This window comes from Brachyistius frenatus, unplaced genomic scaffold (assembly GCF_029030835.1).
Source record: "Brachyistius frenatus isolate BFR_SWC_R1_liver_20210118 unplaced genomic scaffold, ASM2903083v1 Contig_351, whole genome shotgun sequence".
Taxonomy (NCBI): domain Eukaryota; kingdom Metazoa; phylum Chordata; class Actinopteri; family Embiotocidae; genus Brachyistius; species Brachyistius frenatus.
Genome location: NW_027210950.1, coordinates 252,501 through 275,020, shown reverse-complemented (window position 1 = coordinate 275,020; position 22,520 = coordinate 252,501). Strand labels below are relative to the sequence as shown.

Sequence of the window (22,520 nt, the reverse complement as noted above, 5' to 3'; positions counted from 1 at the left end):
GCAATGTTTTAATGAATGAAACACGAGGAACAGCTGTAGAGGCGGCGTCCACACAGCAGGGGGCGCTGCTACACAACCCCATCAGGGTTGTTATCATGACAAAATAGTCCAAATCTCAAATTTGAAACTAAAAGCTGAAGTACCAATTTTTAATATAACTATATTTTGATATTTTTTTGTGGTGGTGGGATGTTTCATTCAATAAATAATAATAATACTTTTTTGTGACCTAATCACTCAAAATCAAAACTTTGCAATTACAACAATTACTTTCTGGAAAATATTACGTAATTTGGCAATAAATTAAAGGAAGAACTGAGTGTTTAACAATACCCTTCAAATTAATGAATATTAATTAAATACCAGTATTAGTGTCAAACTTACAAGATAAAGTCTTCCACAAGAAATTAAAACATAAACAAAATTTCTTTGGGTTTAACTTGATCAAATTCAGCCAATTGCTTTATTTACCCAATAATTAGTGCCAGGATTTGTTTTCTTTCCAGTAAACTAAATAAACATTTAACAATAACTGTAAACTTGAACCTCTGAAATTAATGGAATAATTGCTACAGGGGGAAGTTCACATTCAAGAATAAAAATAGAAAAGACAAGTCCAGGATCAGCGTTTGATTCACACACCTTTCCTTAATATAATCTTTATTGCTTTGTCTTATTGGGTTGAATACAGAACAGGTTTACATCTCTTGACTTTGTGAAACACTGTCGTGTTTTACTAACAGCAGGGGGAGCGAAGGACAGACGACAGAAACGACCACGAAATTAAAAAAAAAAAAAAAGAAATTGTGTGTTAATGCTTTTACTGATTGAGGTCCAGCATGTTCGTGTTTTTCAATCTCCTCTCCGACGTTCCCTTTGACCTCGGACCGGGACACAAAGTCACACAAGAGGGTAAAAAACTCATAAACAAAGCCGAAAAGGTTTTAAAGCAAAACCCAGAGTGAGAACAGAACCAAAAACAAGAATTTTCTGGCTTTAAATCACCAAAATTTTAGACCACATCTTCTCTGTTAGGCGATGACGAGTTCACAGTCAAGTGCTAAATGTAGTGATTGACAGTTCTGAATCAGTATCGAAAAAAAAGACAAAAAGTCATCAGGACAAGTTGCAACTCAGGAAATAAGAACATGAAGTATTTTGAATAATGGATTTGTGAAAGACCCTGAGAGCGAGATTATATATATTTTATATTCATATATATATATGTGTGTAGAATTGATGGAGAAAGAAAGAAAATCATCCATAATTGAACAAATTAGATTACCATGCAAAAAAAAAAAAACTAACCTAAAACTCACCCTTTAACTGAACACAATGGATTTTCACAGTTTTATACGCATTTATATGTCATGGAGAAAAAAAAAATAAACACGACAAAAAAAAACATTTCTCAGCCAAACTACAAATAAACAACAATAGAACCAATAGACCCACAGTCTGTTCTCAACTCATATACAGGAGATCTACATAAAGCTTTTTGGATTCAGAGGGATTTAAAAAAAAAAAAAAAAAATTTTATTGCCAGTTCGATTCGCAGCTCGGCCGCCGCCGCGCTACGGCAAGCCGGTTAGTCCACGGCACAAACCATCAGTTCACCAAAACAGTTCTGCAGCATAAATGTGATCATTTTTAATACATGGCTTCTTCTCAAGTCATTGTAGAAACTAAGCTCACACACACACACACACACACACACACACACACACACACACACACACACACACACACACACACACACACACACACACACACACACACACACACACACACACACACACGCACACACATCTGGGCTCCAAATAAATACATTTAAAAACAGTCCATGTGCATTCGAATGGAAGTCCAGTATTCATATGGCCGAGCGCATGCGCACACACACACACACACACACATACACACATACACACACACACACACACACACACCCACACCCACACACACACACACATATACACACACATATATATACACACACACACACACATATACATATATACACACACACACACACATATATACACACACACACACACACACACACATACACACACACACACACACACACACACATACACACACACACACACACACACACACACACACACACACACACACACACACACGTTCCCGAAGGAGAAGGTGTACAGGGAGAGCTAACGAACCAGGAAATAGTTCAGAGAGAGAAAGGGACAGCTCCTTCACTGAAACCGAAAATTTAAATAAATAACGCCGAAATTTAACGTAATTCTTATTAATTCTGGTTAGCGTCGATTTTGTTGAAGGTTTCTCCGATGGCGAGCTTCTGCTGCAGAACAAAAATAATTTCCATAAATTAGCTCGAGTTCATCAACACAACTCTTATATCTTGTTTAATTTTGGACAAATTAGAAAAATAAAATGCTGATTCAGTTCACCGTCCGCACGAAGTCGACCATTAGCGTATTACTACCTCTGTAGCATCTTCCTCATTTTTATTGTATAAACTTCCCCACAAAGGTATAAAAATATACAAATAGTTGAGAAAAGGAATCAAAAAGGTAGAAAACATCTTGTGTCAACTTATTTTTGCCATTTTGACCAAGCTGATGAAAAGCAGAAAGCTAGCGCGCTAGCTCGAAGAGCTTTTGTTGTAAAGATTTTGACCGACTCGTGTTGGTACGTTTTCCGACTGGCGTGAATGTTCGTCGTTTTCTGAAGAGGTCAAATACCTCAAACACTCAGAAACACTTCAACTGACATATTTGCTCGCTATCTAAATGTTTGGGTGTCAACTTTTCTGCCACAAAGACTTCGGTTGGATCAGTAAAACTGAACGTTTTGAAGAAACTGATTTTATCCTGAACAGACGGCTTCAAAAGGAAAATGAGCTTTTAAAACCTTTGTCGTAATTCACCTTAAATATCTTTTTATTTGACAGACTGAAGGAAACGGACCCCTTTCTCTCTTGATTGTGTCGCAATAGTCCAACGTTAGTAGTACTAAAGTAGTAGTAGTAGTTTTGGAAGTTGTTAGTGCCAGTTCACGGCAACGAACAGTCGGTCAGACAGTCGGAAGTTGTGGTTGTTCAACATTTCTGGCTTTATTTTCCGGATGTTTTCCTCCACCGACTACGTGAGTGACCGCCGTCACCTTACAGTTCCGTTATGAGCCACTGAGGTTCGATTTGCTTTTGAGGTTGCTTGATATAAAAAAAAAGACACAAATGTACAAGAAGAAAAATTAGCTAAATTCATCCTCGCACGGAAAAACAAAGAAAACCCAGTCGCGCTCCCCGTCGCCCCCTGGTGGTCACGACGTCGGGCTCAGAAAACCCTCAACGCCCTTTTGGATAGAAACGTCCGGTTAAGGTCAAAATTTAGCCCTTTGACTTGTTTGTTTGCGTGTGCAGTTCAAGAACACAAAACCTAAACCCACATCCCTCCATTCATCCCTCCGTTCATCCCTCCGTTCATTCATTCATCCGTCCGTCCGTCCGTCCGTCCGTCCGTCCGTCCGTCCCTATTCACGCCTTCCATCTAGAAATCACTGAGATGCAGCTGAAGGTTTTTAGTAAATTCTTCTTTTTTTGTTGGTTTTTTTTTTTAATGTTTTTTGACATTTGATTACAACTGATTGTCACTAAAGCCAGAATCACAACCAAGTCTGTCGGTTGTCCAGTAACCTCGGCGATGAAGAATCAACACAAGTAACCTCGGCGATGAAGAATCAACACAAGTAACCTCGGCGATGAAGAATCAACACAAGTACGCCTCAAATAGTGATTAGAAAGTTGTTGTTTTAGCTTTTCTTCGTGTCGGGACAGACGAGAACAGCAGTTACAACTCAAACGGGGATAAATATTCGTCCGGGGTCGACTCAGGTCGACTCATAATACTGTCAGGAAACTAGCTAGGCCCGCTGCTAGCTAGAAATGCAGTTAGCTGATCTCAACGTGTTGATGTCGTCAGATCTGGTCGGTTAACGCAAACTAGCAAGCTAGCTGGAGCTAACTGATCATAACCAGACCAAAATAAATAAACAACACAACGCAAGCTTTGGTTAGCTTGACCGGTTTGGTCGGTGATCCCTCGCTAGCACGTGTTTTTATACTTCTGAATATCCACTAAGCACGGTTCAGGCTAACGACTAGCGCTAGCTCGGGATAACCGACCGTACCAGAGAAGTTAACCAAGTTAACGCTTCCTCTCCAGCTAGCAAGCTTCAGTTAATTTCCACACAGGCTAACAACTACAGCTAGCTTGTGCTAGAAGCTGCAGTGAGCTCATGAACACTGTTTTCCTTGTGAGGGTTGAAGGCGTGTTGCACAAACCGGGATAGCAATTACTTAGCCCTTCTACTTGTATTCTATATTTTTGTGCCGATGCCGAGTTAGCCTCGGCAAGCCGGGCCAGTAATGACTTATACACGCTAGTCCATGAATGCTACATGAATGAGTTAGCCCTGGCTAGCTCTGATTTGGCCCACAGTGGAAACCAGGCTAGCAAAGCATTAATCCTGCTAGCGCTGCGTAGGAAGACGTAGGATTTAAAGGCTCGCAGCTGCTCGTCTCACCGGTTGCAGTTAAAAGCAGAAGTTGAGGTAAACTGAACCCGCGTTCAGGTATTAGCGGAGATCGTTAGAACTCTGAGGGCCCTGTGGTGACCCCTACAAACAACACTAGGGGGCGACGGTGAGACAGGCGGGAGTCACACGACATTCACACAAATACACAACAAAAACTTTTGATTTGTTCAGTTATAAAAAAAACAAACCCAACAGAAGTATTCCTCTCCCGACACCCGAAATGTCAATTTATAATCGCACACATGCAGAAAAACAAAACAAAAATCCTCGAGACATCACGAGTCACGTTTAACTGTACACATGGAATCAACTGAGAATGATTATGAATGAGAAATTATTAACACGCAAAACCAACTCAGGGCGTCTGAGGGATGAAAGTCGATAGTGTGACGGGTTCGAAACAAAAAAAACAAAAAACAAAACAACAAGACAACATGGACAACACAAAACACTTTCTTCTGCCCTTTCAGGAGTTCTTGTTTTTTTCACACAGAAATTTAGACTTTGACAAGTTCATGAATATTCTCGTGCGGACGACGTCCTTCTGCGGGTTTTTTCCAGTTACGAAAAAGCTTCCGACTTCGACCGCCAGCCGAACGGCCTCCGAGTTCAGTTCTGTCCCCTCAAACAAATAATATCAGAAGTGGCGGCTGGTCAAACCGGAGATGGTGGCTGGTGATCATCGGAAATTTAAACAAAAAAAGCATCTGTGTCTGGTGAACCCAGAAAAGAAGACAAGTCAAGTTCCCTCCAACCTCCCGACAAGTTCGCTTTAAATCCGAAGCTTTCAATCTTAAAAACTGGGATTTGTTCGGTCTCGTGCGGGCTGTGATTTAAATACAAGAATTAACGCAGATGTCGACGGTCCATCTCTCTGTCTGCTTCATCGGCATCTCCGAAGTTGATCATCATTTCTCAAACAAATCTAGAACAATAATAAATCGGAACTTTATTCATTTTTTTATTGCTGAAATATAGATTCCCCGCACAAAAAAAATAGTAATGTAAATCATTGTCATCATAAAAAGCTATAAAAATTAGATCCATCCTCCGTAATAATGCAGATAAAGATATAGCAAAAAACATCTCTTAGAAGTCGGACTAGTAGTAAGGCACTTCAAGAAAACGAGGTTTTCGTCTTTCTATCAAAAAAAGAAAAATATCCGGGCTGGTTTTGTTGCATCGTCTCCCCGGCGTAGCGTCTCCCCGGCGTAGCGTCTCCCCGGCGTAGCGTCTCCCCGGCGTAGCGTCTCCGTCGTATGGCACTGAGGTGTCGTCGGGCGGGACGTCAGTCCGCGCCCACCAGAGGAGGCTCTCCGCTGGGCAGGAGGTGCTCCAGAGGGGGCTTGGCGTGAATCTCCAGCAGCCCCTGGATCAAGCCGTCGGTCGGTCCGGCTGCCGAGGCCTCGCTGGAGGAGGAGGAGGAGGAGGAAGATGAAGAGGAGGAGGAGGAGGAGGAGGGAGGAACGTCTTTGGAGGTGTTCGAGTCGGGCGTCGATGTCAGGTCGCCGGCCGAGGAGTCGGCACTCGTAGTCGTCTTTGTGTCAGTAGCTTGGCGGCCGGGCGTCGAGTCGACGGAAGGAAGCGACGTCGCCGAACGTTCGGACTCGTCCTCTTCGTCTTCAGGAGCGGCGGACGGATCCGACTCCACTCTGGACGCCGTAACGTCGTCCGATTCGTCCAGCCGAGCCTCCATCTCTTCCTCTTTCATCTCTTCCTCTTTCATCTCTTCCTCTTTCATCTCTTCCTCTTTCGCCTCCTCCTCTTCCTCCTCCTCTTCCTCCAGCTCCTTCGCTCCGGCGGCGGCGCTCCCGCACTCGCTCTCGTTCTCCGACGGCGGGCAGGTGGAGGTCGGCGTCGGCGCGCACGAGTCTCCGTCCTCGCTGCCGTCGTCGTTGGCGACGGACGATCCGTCGGCTCCGCGGGGCTTCAGGTGGATCCTCTGGTGCCGGACCAGGCTGTGCTTCAGGGTGAAGGTCCGCTCACACGTCTGACACTGGTACGGACGCTCACCTGGACGGACGCAAGCAACACACCGACACTCAGGTTCAACCCAAATATAAAACTCTGTTCTAACAAGTTGGACCTCCTCAAATCCAGAAGTTTACAGAACTGTTGAAAGAAGTACATGGACACCTGTGTGTGTGAGAGAGTGTGTGTGTGTGTGTGTGTGTGTGTGTGTGTGTGTGTGTGTGTGTGTGTGTGTGTGTGTGTGTGTGTGTGTGTGTGTGTGTGTGTGTGTGTGTGTGTGTGTGTGTGTGTGTGTGTGTGTGTGTGTGTGTGTGAGTGTGTGTGTGTGTGTGAGTGTGTGTGTGTGTGTGTGTGTGTGTGTGTGTGTGTGTGTGAGTGTCTGTGTGTGTGTGTGTGTGTGTGTGTGTGTGTGTGTGTGTGTGTGTGTGTGTGTGTGTGTGTGTGTGTGTGTGTGTGTGTGTGTGTGTGTGTGTGTGTGTGTGTGTGTGTGTGTGTGTGTGTGTGTGTGTGTGTGTGTGTGTGTGTGTGTGTGTGTGTGTGTGTGTGTGTGTGTGTGTGTGTGTGTGTGTGTGTGTGTGTGTGTGTGTGTGTGTGTGTGTGTGTGTGTGTGTGTGTGTGTGTGTGTGTGTGTGTGTGTGTGTGTGTGTGTGTGTGTGTGTGTGTGTGTGTGTGTGTGTGTGTGTGTGTGTGTGTGTGTGTGTGTGTGTGTGTGTGTGTGTGTGTGTGTGTGTGTGTGTGTGTGTGTGTGTGTGTGTGTGTGTTACCTGTGTGTGACCTCATGTGTCGGGTCAGGTCCTGCAGAGACCAGAATCTTTTCCCGCAGACGTTGCAGATCTTCTTCCTCTTGTCCACTCGTCCTCCCGACGCCTCTCCTCCCTCCAGGCTCTTTGGTTCCGACGCCTCCTCGTCACTCCTCTCCTCCTTCTCCTTCTCCTCCTCCTCCGACTCGCCGCTCTCTCCCGCCTCACTCTCGCCTCCCTTCGCGCCTCCTTCCTCTGCCTCCGGATCCATCTGACCGTCCGTCGCCTCCTCCTCGGCGTGTTGGCCCTCCGTCGCCTCCTCCTTCACCGATGAGGCCTCCTCCGTCGGGGGCGGAGTCTCCTCGGAGAGGTGCGCCCTCTCGTGGCGAGCGAGCGTCGTGGCGTATCGGAAGCTCTTCTTACACACTCGACAGACGTGTTTGTACTCCGGCTGCTTCAGCGCGAGGCCGCCGGAGGAGGAAGAGGAGGAGGTTCGCTCTTTCTCCTCCGGGCTCTCCGTCGCTGCCGGGGGAGCAGAGGTAGAGGGCGCCGATGAAGAGGAGGAGGAGGAAGAGGAGGGGTGTTCTTCCTGGGCGGAGCCTGAGGAGGACGTGCAGAGCTTGAAGTCGATGAGCTTCTTGCCGAAGTTGAGGTCCAGACTCTTGTTGCTGTGGCAGTCGTCATCGTCGGTGCTGTCCGCCTGGAGGACATCGAGAGGACATCGTGAGGACATCGAGAGGACAGACATTCAACGTCAGACAAGGTTTATTTAATTGAATTTAGTTTTTGTGGTGAAACTTTGCAGCACGATGTTGTGGATGAAAACGTTTCTGGACTCACCTTGCTGCTGAGCGAAGGCTGCTTTCCCTGCGCTGTTCGGCTCTCTGCTGCCCCCTGCTGGTCGGGCTGCTCGCCGGTCTCTGTCTCCTGCTGGTCTGCAGCTGGACTGAAACCTGCAGCACAAACCGTCAGCACGACATTTAAATAAACATGCGTCCAGCGATAACGTTTTATTAAAGTGTCCGACTCAGCATTAATTTATTATATAAATGTATTTATTTTAAATAAATAAATCAATTACAGCTCAAATCACGAATATTAAATTACTTTGTTGTAATTTGTGTCTAAAAGACAATCTAAAAAACTTTGGCGTTTACTGACCTTGGCTTGCTTTGTGGGAGGGGCTTGGTTGAGTGTTCTCACAGGGGGAGGAGTTATCCGTGGTGGGGGCGTGGCCCGAGTCCGCGGACCCGATGGGGCTGCTGAGGTCTTGTGCTTCCGATGCGACCTGCTCCGTCTCCGATTGGCTGTCTGCAAGACACCGTCAAACACAATCAATACAAAACGTCCACCGGTGCTTCCCAACCTGCGGTTCAGGACCCCAACGAGGGGTCACGAGATGAATATAAAGGGGTCATTCGATGATTTTCAGGTTTGTTTGGGGAAAAGTTGAAACTAAATTTTTGGTCAATAATTGATTTTCGGGCTCCAAATTCTCCAAAAATCATAAAAACAAACCATGAAAGTTTTTTGTTTTTTTTAAGGAAACAAATCAGTTTAGATCTAAAAAGACGTTATTAGTAAAAACCGTGGCGTTAAAATGAAGCTAGTAGATTTTATTTTTTCTGACCGGCGCTGTCGTGCGAGCCCTCATCGCCGTCCTTCTTCGCGAGGGCACCGTTGCGTCGCAGCGTCCGATGCGTCTCGCCGTGTTTCCGCAGCAGGTGGCGCTCGCAGTTGGACTTGGTGGAGAAGAAGGCGTCGCACCTCGGACACGGGAACGGCTTCTGACCTGAAGGACGACGACACGTTTTCAGGGGTTTCAGGAGGCCGAATTCACTTTTTTTAAAGACTTTTAAACACCCTGAAAATGTATGTTTTTTTTTTTAATTTGACGGTTGTCTACGAGGCGCTGAATAAGAGGCGTGAGTGTGTGAGAGTGTGTGAGAGTGTGTGTGTGTGTGTGTATTTGTGTGTTACCTGTGTGTGTGAGCATGTGTCTCTGCAGCGAGCTCGCCCAGGGGAACACTCGGGGGCAGAAGGGGCAGGTCATCTTCTGGACAGAGTTGGAGTAGGCGTTTTTCTTCCCTTTGGGCGCCGCCGGCTTCCCCTCCTCCCTCGCGCCTCCATCCTTCTCCTCCGCTCCTCCGGCTGCGTCTCCATCTGTTCACAGAGGAGGGTTTTTAAACGTCACGGAGCAAACGAACTCGCGACGGGAACATTGAACCCCGGCGGCGTCGTACCTCTCTTCCCTCCCAGGTCGGCGTCGCCCGTCTGCAGGTAGGTGCTGAACTTGTTGGTGTCGGTGGTGGCGAGCATCTTCTCCACGCTGGCGAACTCCCCGCTGGACTCCAGGTCGATGCCGCCGCTCACAACCTTCTCCTTCAGCACCACGGCGGCCGGCTTCTTCCTGGACCTCCTCCTGTGGCTGCGAGGGGGAGGAAAGGAGAAGCGGGAGGAGGAGGAGGAAGGGAAGAAGGGGGATCAGAGCTGATCCACCACAGGGTAAAATAGAAATGTTTTGGGTTTTTTTCAATGAAAGTCACATACCTGGAAGATCCCTCATGGACCTCCTCGCTCGGCGCCTCCAGGAGGTCAGAGGGTCCGGGGGCGTCGGCGGACGAGTCGGCCGGAGAGGAGGCGACGCCCAGTTTCCCCTCCAGCGAGGCCGCCTCCCTCTTCAGCAGGTCGGGCGCTCCGGAGACGGAGTGGATGATCTGAGCGATGGAGGCGAGCGGAGGCAGCTCCTTCAGAGACGTGCAGGGCGCCGAGGAGGCGCTGGGTTTGGGCAGCAGCGGTTTGAGGCGCTGGGCCCGCGCGGAGCCGGGCAGGGAGGCGGGGGGAGGGGTGGATCCGGGGGGGAGCTGGTAGCAGCCGAGCTGGGGGTGCGGGTGCAGGGGGGCAGGGCGCTCGCCGTCTTGTCGTCCTTGGACACGGCGAGCTGCTGCTGCTCCACGATGCTGCTGCCGCTCTGCTCCGTCTTGATCTCCTTCCTCTCGCCCGCCGCCTCCCTCCGCTGCCTCTTGCTGGGGATGGAGAGGTCGATGGGTTGGTCCAGAGACGAGCAGTCGAAGGTCGGGGACGCGTTCTCCAGTTTGACCCCGGGCGACCCGGCGAGGCTGCCGCCGCCTCCGCGGCTCTTGGAGGAGAAGTCGAGCGGCTGGTCCAGGTCTGTGGGATAACCCGCGCCGGGCAGCTCCTCCACCTTCACCGCCTGCAGCGCCTGACCGATCCCGTTCAACGCCGTCGGGTTCACCGGAGCGGTGCGGCCGGCGCCGGCGGCGGGCAGCAGCGTGGCGATGTGCTCCTCGATCTCCCTCTCCTGCACCTCCGGGTGCTGCTTCAGCAGGTGGTGGATGCAGTTGCGTTTGGCCAGGAAGGCGGCGCCGCATCGCCGGCACTCGAAGGGCTTCCTCTGGCAGCCGTTGTGCGTGCGCAGGTGGATCTGCAGCGCCCGGTACGTCTTCAGGTCCTCGCCGCAGAACCGGCAGGTGGTCTCGGCGCCGGTGCAGCCCGTCTCCGTGTCCTGGGTGGTGGTGGTGGCGGTGATCGCTGCCGCGGTGGCGGTGGAGGTGACGTACTTGATGTTTTTCTCGATGTCCTTCCTCGAGGTCTTGGCGTGCTTCTTCCTGAGGTGGCGCTCGCAGTTGGCCTTGACGGTGAACGGGTAGTGGCAGACCCGGCAGACGTACGGCCGCTCGCCGCTGTGCGTCCGCAGGTGACGGATCAGCGTGGCTTTGTCCGGCGCTACGTAGTCGCAGATGTTGCACTGGTGCGGCAGGATGCCGAGGTGGAAGCGCATGTGAGCCTGCAGGACGCCGGAGAAGGAGAACACCTGGTCGCAGAAGCGGCACGGGAACGAGCCTTTAGCCGAGCCGGCGTTGTTCCCTCCTTTGGTTCCCGGCTTTCTGCCGCTAAGCCCCGCCTCCTCGTGCACAGCTGTGGTGGCGGCCGGCGGCGAATCGGACGACGACGGCGGCGTGTGAGCGTCGCCCATACACTCGGCGTCCATCTGTCCTCCGTTGCTGCCTGACGAAGAGGAGGAGGAGGAAGAGGAGGAGGACGAGGAGGAAGGCGTTTTGAAGAGGCCGTGGGTGGGGGGGGGCAGGCTGGGGCTGATGCAGCCCAGTGAGGCCTGCTGGGAGCTCTGCAGGGTGGGGGGAGTCGTCGCCGTGAGGCTGGAGCGAGGGCTGATGGGAGGTTTGGGCTTCAGTGGAGGCATCGCCTTCTGAGCCTGGACCGGACCTGGAGGAGGGACACAAACCATCAGCACACCAACCAGAACCAGAACCAGAACCAGAACCAGAACCAGAACCAGAACCAGAACCTCCCTCTCGACACCCACCTCTCAAGAATCCGGGAGCTTTGGCCAGAGGTGGAAGTCCCATCTGATTGGGCGCTGCAGTCGCCACTTTGAGGATCTGCTGGATGTCGGCCAGCTCCATGATCCCGGCTCCACCCGCCTCTCCGGGTTTGACGCCCGACGAGGCGGCGCTGGCCGCCGCGGCGCCGCCGTCGGGCTGCAGCAGGAAGCCGGTCGGGAAGGGCTGCAGGGAGAGCAGGCTGAGGGCGTCTCGCTGGGAGAGACCCTGCAGGGCCGAGCCCGGGTCCTTCAGAGGGATGCTGAGAGCCGCCAGCCCGCCGAGTCCGAAGCTCAGACCCAGACCTCCGGACAGGAAGGCCGACGCCGGCTCCTGGGGGAGGCTGAAGGACGGAGGCTCCACGTGGATCACCTTGATGCTGTCCAGGTGGGCCTGATGGATCTCATCGTCGGTGGGACCCGACTTCACCTGAGGAAGAAAAAACAAGTTTGCACTCAACATCTGGAACACGAGTTTCTGAAAGCTTGGAAAGCCACGGGTCGATTCTCGGTCCGACTCAAGTTCCCGCCGCTTCTCCACCACGTAAATTCAACTCTTTGGTGTCCGATCGTTTTGAACTCAGACAGTTATCTCTCTGGTGAGTTCAGTGCTGCCTGAATATTCCCGTCTTTTACTTTTACAGGTGCTGGTTACTCCAAATGTTGGACCGAGAGAGAAAAGTCTCAAAATCAGCACAGTTTAGTAATTCTTCGTGGATGTGTAACTTTCGTCCAAAGCGTACCTTAGAAATGTGCTGAAGGCCGAGCGCCTCCAGGAAGCTGGCCTGCTGCGGGGGCGTGGCTTCTTTCTCGGCGTCCCCCCGCTCGTTTTCCGCTCGGTCCGCCTCCCCGGCCGTCGTCTCCTCGGCGGGCGCGTCGCCGTGGGAGGTGCTCTTGTGGAGGTCCAAGGCCGAGCGAAGGGGGAACGCCTTGTCGCAGCAGTCGCAGACGAACCGGTGGAACTTGCTGATGCAGCGACGCAGGTTGGTCTCACACCAAACCTTCACCAACACAAAGACCTCGTTAAAAAAACCTGAAATCCGACAACAACCGAGCAGACGGACGGACGGACGGACGGATACCTGCGCGATGTGAGCAAACTTCTTGCAGGAGAAGTCGATGAAGGCCAGGTCGTTGAAGCCGGTGGGGATGGAGGGGTTGTTCTGGATGAAGGGGCGGCCGCTCGGGTCCTGGGGGAGGAGCTTATGAACCCCGGCGTTGTGACGCAACAGACCGCGGTGGGTTCGGAAGGAGAGGCAGCAGAAATCACACCTACGCACACAAACGAAACAAATGAAACATTTTCTTAGCGTCTGCGAGCGTCACGCGATAAAACCAACGAAAACCGACTCGTATCCGCGGAGAAGAAAGTTTTACACCAAAACATACCAGCGTTGAAAATATGGAGGGAGCAAACACAAAAAGTCACCACTTCATGGGATCTGCATAGCTGCGGTTCCACATTTGGCCACCAGGAGGCAACATTTCTCCACGTTTCTCTCATCTGAGTTTCAGATCCACATCGGGTTTTTTTTTTATCATTTTGTCCTTTTTCCCCGCAAAGCAGATTTCAGGTGTCGACGTTTATGTTAATGTTTTATTCTTTCGTTGTCATTTATTTTATTTATACGAGCTCAATGCCTTTATTTCATTTACGTATGTGTTTAATATTTATTATAATTATTTCTCTTATTTTTGCATTTGCTCTGCTGATTTCATCTGTTTAACATGCAGCAAGTTGGGGATGTAAATATTTCTATATTTACATGTTTTTTTTTTTTTTTTTTAAAGCTTTAGTGACCTGCAGGTAACTGGGGACGACCGTGTGTGTTCGGCCAACGTGGGTCCCCACAGGCACTGCATGACAGACCTGTGTGTGTGTGTGTGTGTGTGTGTGTGTGTGTGTGTGTGTGTGTGTGTGTGTGTGTGTGTGTGTGTGTGTGTGTGTGTGTGTGTGTGTTTCTCTGATAACTCTGGTCCGGCTCTCGTTAAGCACTGAGAGGACAGCTGCTCAGTGTCTGCTGCAGTCACACACTCTTATCACATCCCGAGCGCACGTGTGTGTGTGTGTGTGTGTGTGTGTGTGTGTGTGTGTGTGTGTGTGTGTGTGTGTGTGTGTGTGTGTGTGTGTGTGTGTGTGTGTGTGTGTGTGTGTGTGTGTGTGTGTGTGTGTGTAATCCCCTTGGAGGATTTTTTTTTTTTTTTGGAGGGGGTTGGAGGGAGGAGAGTCTGGACCATATGTGGACCGGCACTTGTTGAGCAGCTTCTCCCTTCACATCCTCTTGATTAGTCGACTTTGAGGAAATTAATAACAGAAAATTGTTCTTCAATTGATTGTTTAAAAAAAAAAATAATAATAATTTTAAGGTTGTAAATTTCAAGAAGATCCAAAGTAAAAAAAAAACTAAAGTTTTCAGAAGTTTATTAAACCTCATTCAGAAGTCCATTGACTTTTCTAAAAATTTAACATCCATCAGTGAGTGATGTAAAAAAAGATTTGTCTCCTCTTGTTTGCATCGTGGCTCCGAAAAGTCTCTTCTGGTTTCTGTCTTATTTGCAAGTGATTTCTTTTTGTTTGACTTTCTGCATCTAATCAACGACTCCGGTGTCCTCATGTTGTGACCTAAACAACTCTGTGTTACCATACGAAAGCAGAGACAAAGGCAACGGAGGTGACTGTTGGTCACACTGTATAAAGCTGAACTACGGAGGACATCTGGAGCCCTGCTGGACACCTCTCCTTGAGGGGTGGAGTTCTCCTTGAGGGGTGGAGTTCTCCTGGAGGGGTGGAGTTCTCTTGGAGGGGTGGAGTTCTCCTGGAGGGGTGGAGTTCTCTTGGAGGGGTGGAGTTCTCCTGGAGGGGTGGTTCTCTTTGAGGGGTTTCTCCTGGAGGGGTGGAGTTCTCCTTGAGGGGTGGAGTTCTCCTGGAGGGGTGGAGTTCTCTTGGAGGGGTGGAGTTCTCCTTGAGGGGTGGAGTTGTCTTGGAGGGGTGGAATTCTCCTGGAGGGGTGGAGTTCTCTTTGGAGTTCTCTTTGAGGGTGGAGTTCTCTTTGAGGGGTGGAGTTCTCCTTGGAGTTCTCCTGGAGGGGTGGAGTTCTCTTGGAGGGGTGGAGTTCTCCTGGAGGGGTGGAGTTCTCTTGGAGGGGTGGAGTTCTCCTGGAGGGGTGGAGTTCTCTTTGAGGGGTGGAGTTCTCCTGGAGGGGTGGAGTTCTCTTGGAGGGGTGGAGTTCTCCTGGAGGGGTGGAGTTGTCTTGGAGGGGTGGAGTTCTCCTTGAGGGGTGGAGTTGTCTTGGAGGGGTGGAATTCTCCTGGAGGGGTGGAGTTCTCTTTGAGGGGTGGAGTTCTCTTTGAGGGGTGGAGTTCTCTTGGAGGGGTGGAGTTCTCTTTGGAGGGGTGGAGTTCTCTTGGAGGGGTGGAGTTCTCTTGGAGGGGTGGAGTTCTCTTGGAGGGGTGGAGTTGCTCCTTCTTCCAAGAATAAATGTCCGATGTGTTTGATTTTGAATCGAGCCTCTGAGTCATGTTTCCAACAGAGTCGAACATCTCGCTCCGTTTGTGAAGAAATCAATCAGCTCAAGAAAAAAGTTTTAAGACATCAAAAATAAAAAGTTTAAAATGACTTTAGAAGAAAGTTTTATGGATATAAATGAAACCGAGTTACGACGGAGGCCATGTTTGTAATTCTGTAGAGTGCTGATGAAAAGCTGCTAAAAACTTGAGTGCTTCGAGTAAACAGAGTTATCCAAGGTTACATCCTTCCTTCCATCCTTCCTTTCCTCCATCCTTCCTTTCCGTCCTTCACTCCATCTTTCCTTTCCCTCCTTCCCTCCATCCTTCCCTTCCTTCCCTCCCTCCATCCATCCATCCATCCATCCATCCATCCATCCTTCCCTCCCTCCCTCCATCCCTCCCCATCCTTCCTTCCCTCCCTCCCTCCCTCCATCCTTCCTTTCCTTCCCTTCCCTCCCTCCCTCCCTCCCTCCCTCCCTCCCTCCATCCATCCATCCATCCATCCTTCCTTCCCTCCCTCCATCCATCCTTCCTTTCCTTCCCTTCCCTCCCTCCATCCATCCCCCCTCCATCAATCCATCCTTCCATCCATCCATCCTTCCTTCCCTCCTTCCATCCATCCTTCACTCCCTCCTTCCTTCCATCCTTCCTTTCCTCCATCCTTCCTTTCCGTCCTTCACTCCATCCATCCCCCCTCCATCAATCCATCCTTCCATCCATCCTTCCTTCCCTCCTTCCATCCATCCTTCACTCCCTCTTTCCTTCCCTCCTTCCATCCATCCTTCCTTCCCTCCCTCCATCCATCCTTCCTTTCCTTCCCTTCCCTCCCTCCATCCATCCCCCCTCCATCAATCCATCCTTCCATCCATCCTTCCTTCCCTCCTTCCATCCATCCTTCCTTCCCTCCTTCCATCCATCCTTCACTCCCTCCTTCCCTCCCTCCATCCATCCATCCATCCATCCATCCATCCATCCATCCATCCATCCATCCATCCATCCATCCTTCCTTTCCTTCCCTCCCTCCATCCATCCATCCCCCCTCCATCAATCCATCCTTCCTTCCCTCCTTCCATCCATCCTTCACTCCCTCCTTCCTTCCCTCCTTCCATCCATCCTTCATTCCCTCCATTCATCCATCCTTCCTTTCCTCCTTCCATCCATCTTTCCTTCCTTCCATCCATTCATCCTTCCTTCCCTCCTTCCATCCATCCTTCATTCCTTCCTTCCTTCCTTCCCTCCTTCCCTCCTTCCTGCAGTCGATCCTCTTACAGACTGATTAGTGAGGATTTACAGCTAAATATTGTCCTTCCTCCATAACGAGCTCAGCGCCGCCTGCTGACCTCCTTCTCTCCCTCTTTTATTCTTTCTTTTATTTCCTCCTTCTTTCCTTCTTGCTATCCTTGCTCTCTTTCCTTCCTCCCTTGTTCCTTCTTCTTTCTTTTCCTTGTTCCCTTCACTCTTCTGTCTTCTGTCAATGCTCTTTCCTTTCATTCATCCATCCTTTCATCCTTCTTTTGGCTTCCTTCCTTCCTTCCTTCCTTCCATCTCTCCTTTTCCCTTCCTTCCTTCCTTCCTTCTTTGATTTTTTTTTTCCTCCATGACTAAAAGTCAACATGACAAACACGCCTTAAACTTTGAACTCGCTCTGTGTGTGTGTAATGAGTTGTGTTGCCATGGTGACAGACGGTGGTTTTTTTTCCGAAGGGGAGGGGGTGTTCTCATAGCAACGGTGCCCAGCCGAGCACCTCCTCCTCTCTGACTTATTAAGTTGTTTCTATCTGGCCTGCTAACTTACTAGACTCCTCTTCATCCCTCCTCCTCCTCCTCCTCCTCCTCCTCTTCATCCCTCTTCCTCCAGCTCATCTACATTCATGTGTTTTATCAGCTGTTGTTGTTGTTGTTTTAAACTCTTAAAACTAAACTGAAGTATTCGAGTAAATGTACTTAGTTACTTTCTTACACTACTGCCAGATCTGTGGGTAGGAAGCAAAGGATTGTGGGAGTCTGAGTGGAAGAAACAAGGAGAGGAAACAAGGAGAGGAAACAAGGAGAGAAGAGGATAGAAAGAGGAGGAAAAAGTTCAAGTAGATGAGAAGAGAGTTGAAGATGAAGATGATGAAGATAAAGATAAAGAAGAGTAGGATGATGAAGAGGAGGAGGGTGATGAAGGTACCTGAGTGCCGTATCGGGGTGAGCGTCCATGTGAGCGTCCAGGTCCAGTCTGGAGTTGCAGGTCTTGAAGCAGATTGGACACGGAAGAAGCTCCTCCTCCGAACCGCGGACCGCCGCCGCCTCCTCGCCCGCCGCGACCTCCACCACCTGAACACACCATCATCATCACCATCATCACCAGCATCTTCATGCATCATCATCATCACCATCATCATCATCACCATCATCATCACCAGCATCTTCATGCATCATCATCATCACCATCATCACCAGCATCACCAGCATCTTCATGCATCATCATCATCACCATCATCATCATCACCATCATCACCATCATCATCATCATCACCAGCATCTTCATGCATCATCATCATCACCATCATCATCATCACCATCATCATCATCACCAGCATCTTCATGCATCATCATCATCACCATCATCATCATCATCATCATCACCATCATCATCACCAGCATCTTCATGCATCATCATCATCATCACCATCATCATCATCACCATCATCACCAGCATCTTCATGCATCATCATCATCACCATCATCATCACCATCACCAGCATCATCATCATCATCATCACCATCATCATCATCATCACCATCATCATCATCACCATCATCATCATCATCACCATCATCACCAGCATCTTCATGCATCATCATCATCACCATCATCATCATCATCACCAGCATCTTCATGCATCATCATCATCATCATCATCATCACCATCATCATCACCATCATCATCATCATCATCATCTTCATCATCATCAGACTGAGATGTGGTGTTCCTACCTTCTTGGTGGGAGGCTCCTCCCCGTTCTCCTCCTCCTGCCTCCTCTTGACAGACGGACGGCGCCGCTTGTTGGGGGAGGGGGGGCTGACGGGCAGCAGGCCGCTGGCCGGGTCCTTCTCGTGGATCTTCATGTGTCTGAGAGACGGAGAGGGTCGAAGGTCACGATTAAAAGGTCAAACGTCACACGGAGTCACGGCAGACCGCCAGGAATTCTGGGTAACATTGCTACCCTGTCTGTCAGCGGTGACGGACAACAGAGGGGGCGGGGCTACAGTGGCCCGTCAGCATGTGTGTTTGTGTTCATAAAGGTCGTCCAGCTCTCCTGTAGCTGCAGCGAAGGTGTCAGGTTACAGGAGTTAAAAGAGGGGAGGAAACAAGGAGAGGAAACAAGGAGATAAAAGACAGGAGGACAGCTGAGGGAAGGAGAGAAGGAGGTAAGGAAAAAAGGAGGCAGGAGGAGGAGGCGACCCTGTCTTCTATTAATAGACCGACAGGCAGCAGGCTGGACGCCCATAAGAGGTCCTGACACCCGCAGTCAGCAGATCTCAGACCAGCTGACGGGAAGCTGCTCATCAACCAATCAGAGTGCAGGAGAGGAGGCGGTCCAACCAGAGCAAAGTCTGCTCGGTTCGAACTGTACGGTGACACAGCGGCCGACCAATCAGAGGGCAGCAAACATGCCGAGTCAGCAGACACACAATCCTGACCGACGTGTGTGTTTGAGTCGCAAACAGCTGCTCAACCGCACATGTCACTGTACACACACACACACACAAAACACACACACACACACACACACACACACACACACACACACACACACACACACACACACACACACACACACACACACACACACAGAGGAAAAGAGGAAACGTTTAAAAAAGGATGTAGGAAAAACAAAAAAATAAAGAAGCGGTGAGAAAGGAAAGGAGAACCCTGGCAATCTTCATCAACAAGGATAGGAAAGGAAACAAGAAGGAAAGGAAACAAGGAGAGGAAACGAGGAACAAGAAGAGGACACAGGGAAGAAGAAGAAACAAAGACAGGGAAACATTCTCATCTTCATCATCATCTTCATCATCATCAACAAGGAAAGGAAACTGTTTCTGTTTCCTGCCTCCTCCTCCTCCTCCTGTTTGAAGACGAGCAGGAAAGTCTTCCTCATTATAAAAGGATGCTACCCCCCCTTTCTTTTCCTACCGCAGCAATATAAGATGTAAAATCTTTTTTTACAGAGAGGCTGTTGGCTGTCCCCCCCGCCCCCCCCCCCAACCAGTTTGCATTGTAAATCAGCGTCCGTCTCTCTTCAGTTTTATAAAACTCTGACAGAACAACAGAAGAAGAACAGAGTGTCTGTCCACCAACTCAACACCCAGAAACACAGACAACACAAACACACACACACACACACACACACACACACACACACACACACACACACACACACACACACACACACACACACACACACACACACACACACACACACACACACACACACACACACACACACACACACGGATGAAGAAAGCTGCAGCAGATGTCTGTGTCTCCGTCGTCCTACGGTCATTCCTTCCTGCCCACATCTCCTCATACCGTCACCGCGGAGACACAAGACTCACTCAGAGAAGACACCGAACATTCAGTAAAACACACACACACACACACACACACACACACACACACACACACACACACACACACACACACACACACACACACACACACACACACACACACACGGCTGCAGGGACCGTTGGGTCTGACGCTGGAGGCTGGACATCACTGATAAATGACTGGGCGTTGTTCTCTCCGTGTGTGTGTGTGTGTGTGTGTGTGTGTGTGTGTGTGTGTGTGTGTGTGTGTGTGTGTGTGTATTGGAGATGAGGGTGGGTTGTTTAAAGTTGTCCCCACTTCCTGTGTCAACCCCCCTGCGCCCCCCTCCCCGCCTCTCCCTCCCACACACGCAGGACCATTTTGGGTTCAGTCCATCATGGATGACTGAGGATTGGGTTAAACGCTAACTTCCTCTGCCCGTGTGTGTGTGTGTGTGTGTGTGTGTGTGTGTGTGTGTGTGTGTGTGTGTGTGTGTGTGTGTGTGTGTGTGTGTGTGTGTGTGTGTGTGTGTGTGTGCCCTGATGCTCACTTCTGATTGGTCAGCAGGGAGCAGGAAGTTCAGCGGTGTAGTGCCTTGTGGGTTAAAGTCGTGGCTTCATTTCTAAGGTTCATCAATAACGTATATTTCAATCACTTTCACTTGATGACGTCAACAATGTAATTCTGCTTCGTTTTAAACATCCAACTTCAATCGCAACATTTTCCCTATGAATATTTTCAAAATAAAAGCCTCGTTAAGTATTGACAAGTTTCTGTCTAGGCTTTTAATTTGAAACGGACACAGGAAGTGTTGAGTTTCTGTTAACTGTGTGATGAAGCAGCTTTAACGGGGCAAACGGGAGTGGATCAAAACAACTGTGAACATTTTAATTTTCCCCACCAATGTGTGTGTGTGTGTGTGTGTGTGTGTGTGTGTGTGTGTGTGTGTGTGTGTGTGTGTGTGTGTGTGTGTGTGTGTGTGTGTGTGTGTTGCAGCACCTGTGCATGTTGCCGTTGGTGGTGAACGTCTGTCCACAGATGTTGCACTTGTACGGCCTCTCGCCGCTGTGAACCAGCATGTGGCGGTCGAGCGACGAGGCCGAGCTCAGGCACTTCCCACAGATGCTGCAGGAGTGGTCCGTCGCTCCGGTGTCGGCGTTGTGCTGCGGAGACGAAGACGCACGACTCAGCATCAACTCGTCGCTATTGTTATTATGACATCATCACCGTGGCGACGCCTCACCTGTCTGATGTGCATGGTCAGCTGGTGCTGCGTTAGACAGTCCTTATCACACAGCGGACAGATAAACGCTGAGCTGTCGTCTTTGGTCTCCTGATAAATAAAAATAAACAATAACACACAACATAAACAAACATACATGTTAATATGGTACAAACAACAACAAAAAAGACAAGAGGCCAAAATATCTGGATTGCCCCCTGGTGGCTGGTTGCAGTGTAGGTAATAAGCCCCGCCCCTCTCATGTTGATGTTTGAGTCAAACTTTTTTTTGTTCTTTAATTGCTCCCAAATATGTTTCCTGTCAATATTTAGTGTCGTTACATGAATCTGGAGAGTCCGTGTGATTGGCGGTACATTAGCGTGTGCCAGTCACGTGATGCTACCGTGTGGAGCAGCGTGTTTGTGGCCCAGCAGTCGAGTCCAGATGTGGTTTGATGGAGCCTCAGTTTGACCTGATGCATCGTATCCAGCTACAAAACCATCTGAGGCGCTACACACACGCGTGTTTGTGCTGCTTCCTTGTGGGGACCCGTGTTAACAAGGTGCATTGTGAGGACCCTGAACACGCGTGACGGAATGGACACGCGTCCTCACAAAACACCAACGTCCTCACTATCGTGGTTTCACATATCAGTGCTGCTCTGCTGAGGAAACGTTGGGAAAACAATCTCTACACATGACCCCCCTTCCCCCACAACACACACACACACACACACACACACACACACACACACACACACACACACACACACACACACACACACACACAGCACTTCCCTTTTCCTGTTTAAGCCACAGGAAGTGATGACGCGACGTGGAATGCCAGAGTGCATGATGGGAGAAAAGGAACGCACAACAGTGACGAGGCAAAAAGATGAAGATAAGGAGAAGAGACAAGGAGAGGACATGAAAAAAGGGAAGGAAACGAGGACAGAAGACAACAAAACGTAACAAGAAGGAGACGAGGAAAGGCGACGAGAAGAAGCGACAGATGGAGGCGGAGTTAACAGAGTGTGTTGCGTACCGGGTTGCGTCGTGCGTTGCGGCTGGGCGGAGCTCTCATGGCCGCCGTGAGCGACTTGGCGGGTGAAGGACTGCAGAACAAGAAGGAGAAAAAGATGAGTTGGTTCATTCAAAGGTACATTAACAAAACCAGTGTTTTAAAAATAAACCTGCAGAGCCTGAGAGGAAACGATCAGATAAATAATGTGCACAAATGATTGATTGTTTGGATGTTCAGACCTGTTCTGGGTGTTTTTATATCTCCTGTCCTGCTCTGTGATTTTAATCCGGTCCAGAACACACGTGAGCAGCTGTAATTACATCTGACACGACTTCCTGCTTTTCAGCGCGCTGGGATTTAAACCCTGTTTTGTTTGTTGACGTTAAAAGTGGTCGAATGAACTATTCCTACTTCCTGTTTGTAGCGCACCCATAAACGTACAGTTGACTATCTGGATTACTGCAACACTGAAGTCTTCGGTGCAGATTTTGAGACGTTTATTTGACTTTATTCTGTTGTCCGACTGACCC

General features: G+C 49.5%; 1 protein-coding gene across 1 annotated transcript in view; it reads right to left on the bottom strand.

The window, feature by feature from the left end:
• Window positions 1-2,287: 2,287 nt before the first annotated feature.
• The window catches only part of rreb1a (ras responsive element binding protein 1a), a 50,414-nt gene continuing 30,181 nt past the window's right edge, over window positions 2,288-22,520 (bottom strand). The window contains 17 exon segments of the mRNA XM_069723934.1: window positions 2,288-6,597; window positions 7,320-7,995; window positions 8,136-8,248; window positions 8,457-8,606; window positions 8,926-9,087; window positions 9,276-9,458; window positions 9,539-9,723; window positions 9,846-10,195; window positions 10,198-11,540; window positions 11,641-12,085; window positions 12,399-12,656; window positions 12,738-12,927; window positions 17,336-17,481; window positions 18,146-18,281; window positions 20,745-20,908; window positions 20,989-21,078; window positions 22,012-22,081. Coding sequence (XP_069580035.1) covers window positions 5,873-6,597; window positions 7,320-7,995; window positions 8,136-8,248; window positions 8,457-8,606; window positions 8,926-9,087; window positions 9,276-9,458; window positions 9,539-9,723; window positions 9,846-10,195; window positions 10,198-11,540; window positions 11,641-12,085; window positions 12,399-12,656; window positions 12,738-12,927; window positions 17,336-17,481; window positions 18,146-18,281; window positions 20,745-20,908; window positions 20,989-21,078; window positions 22,012-22,081 — 5,386 coding nt within the window. The 3' untranslated portion in view covers window positions 2,288-5,872.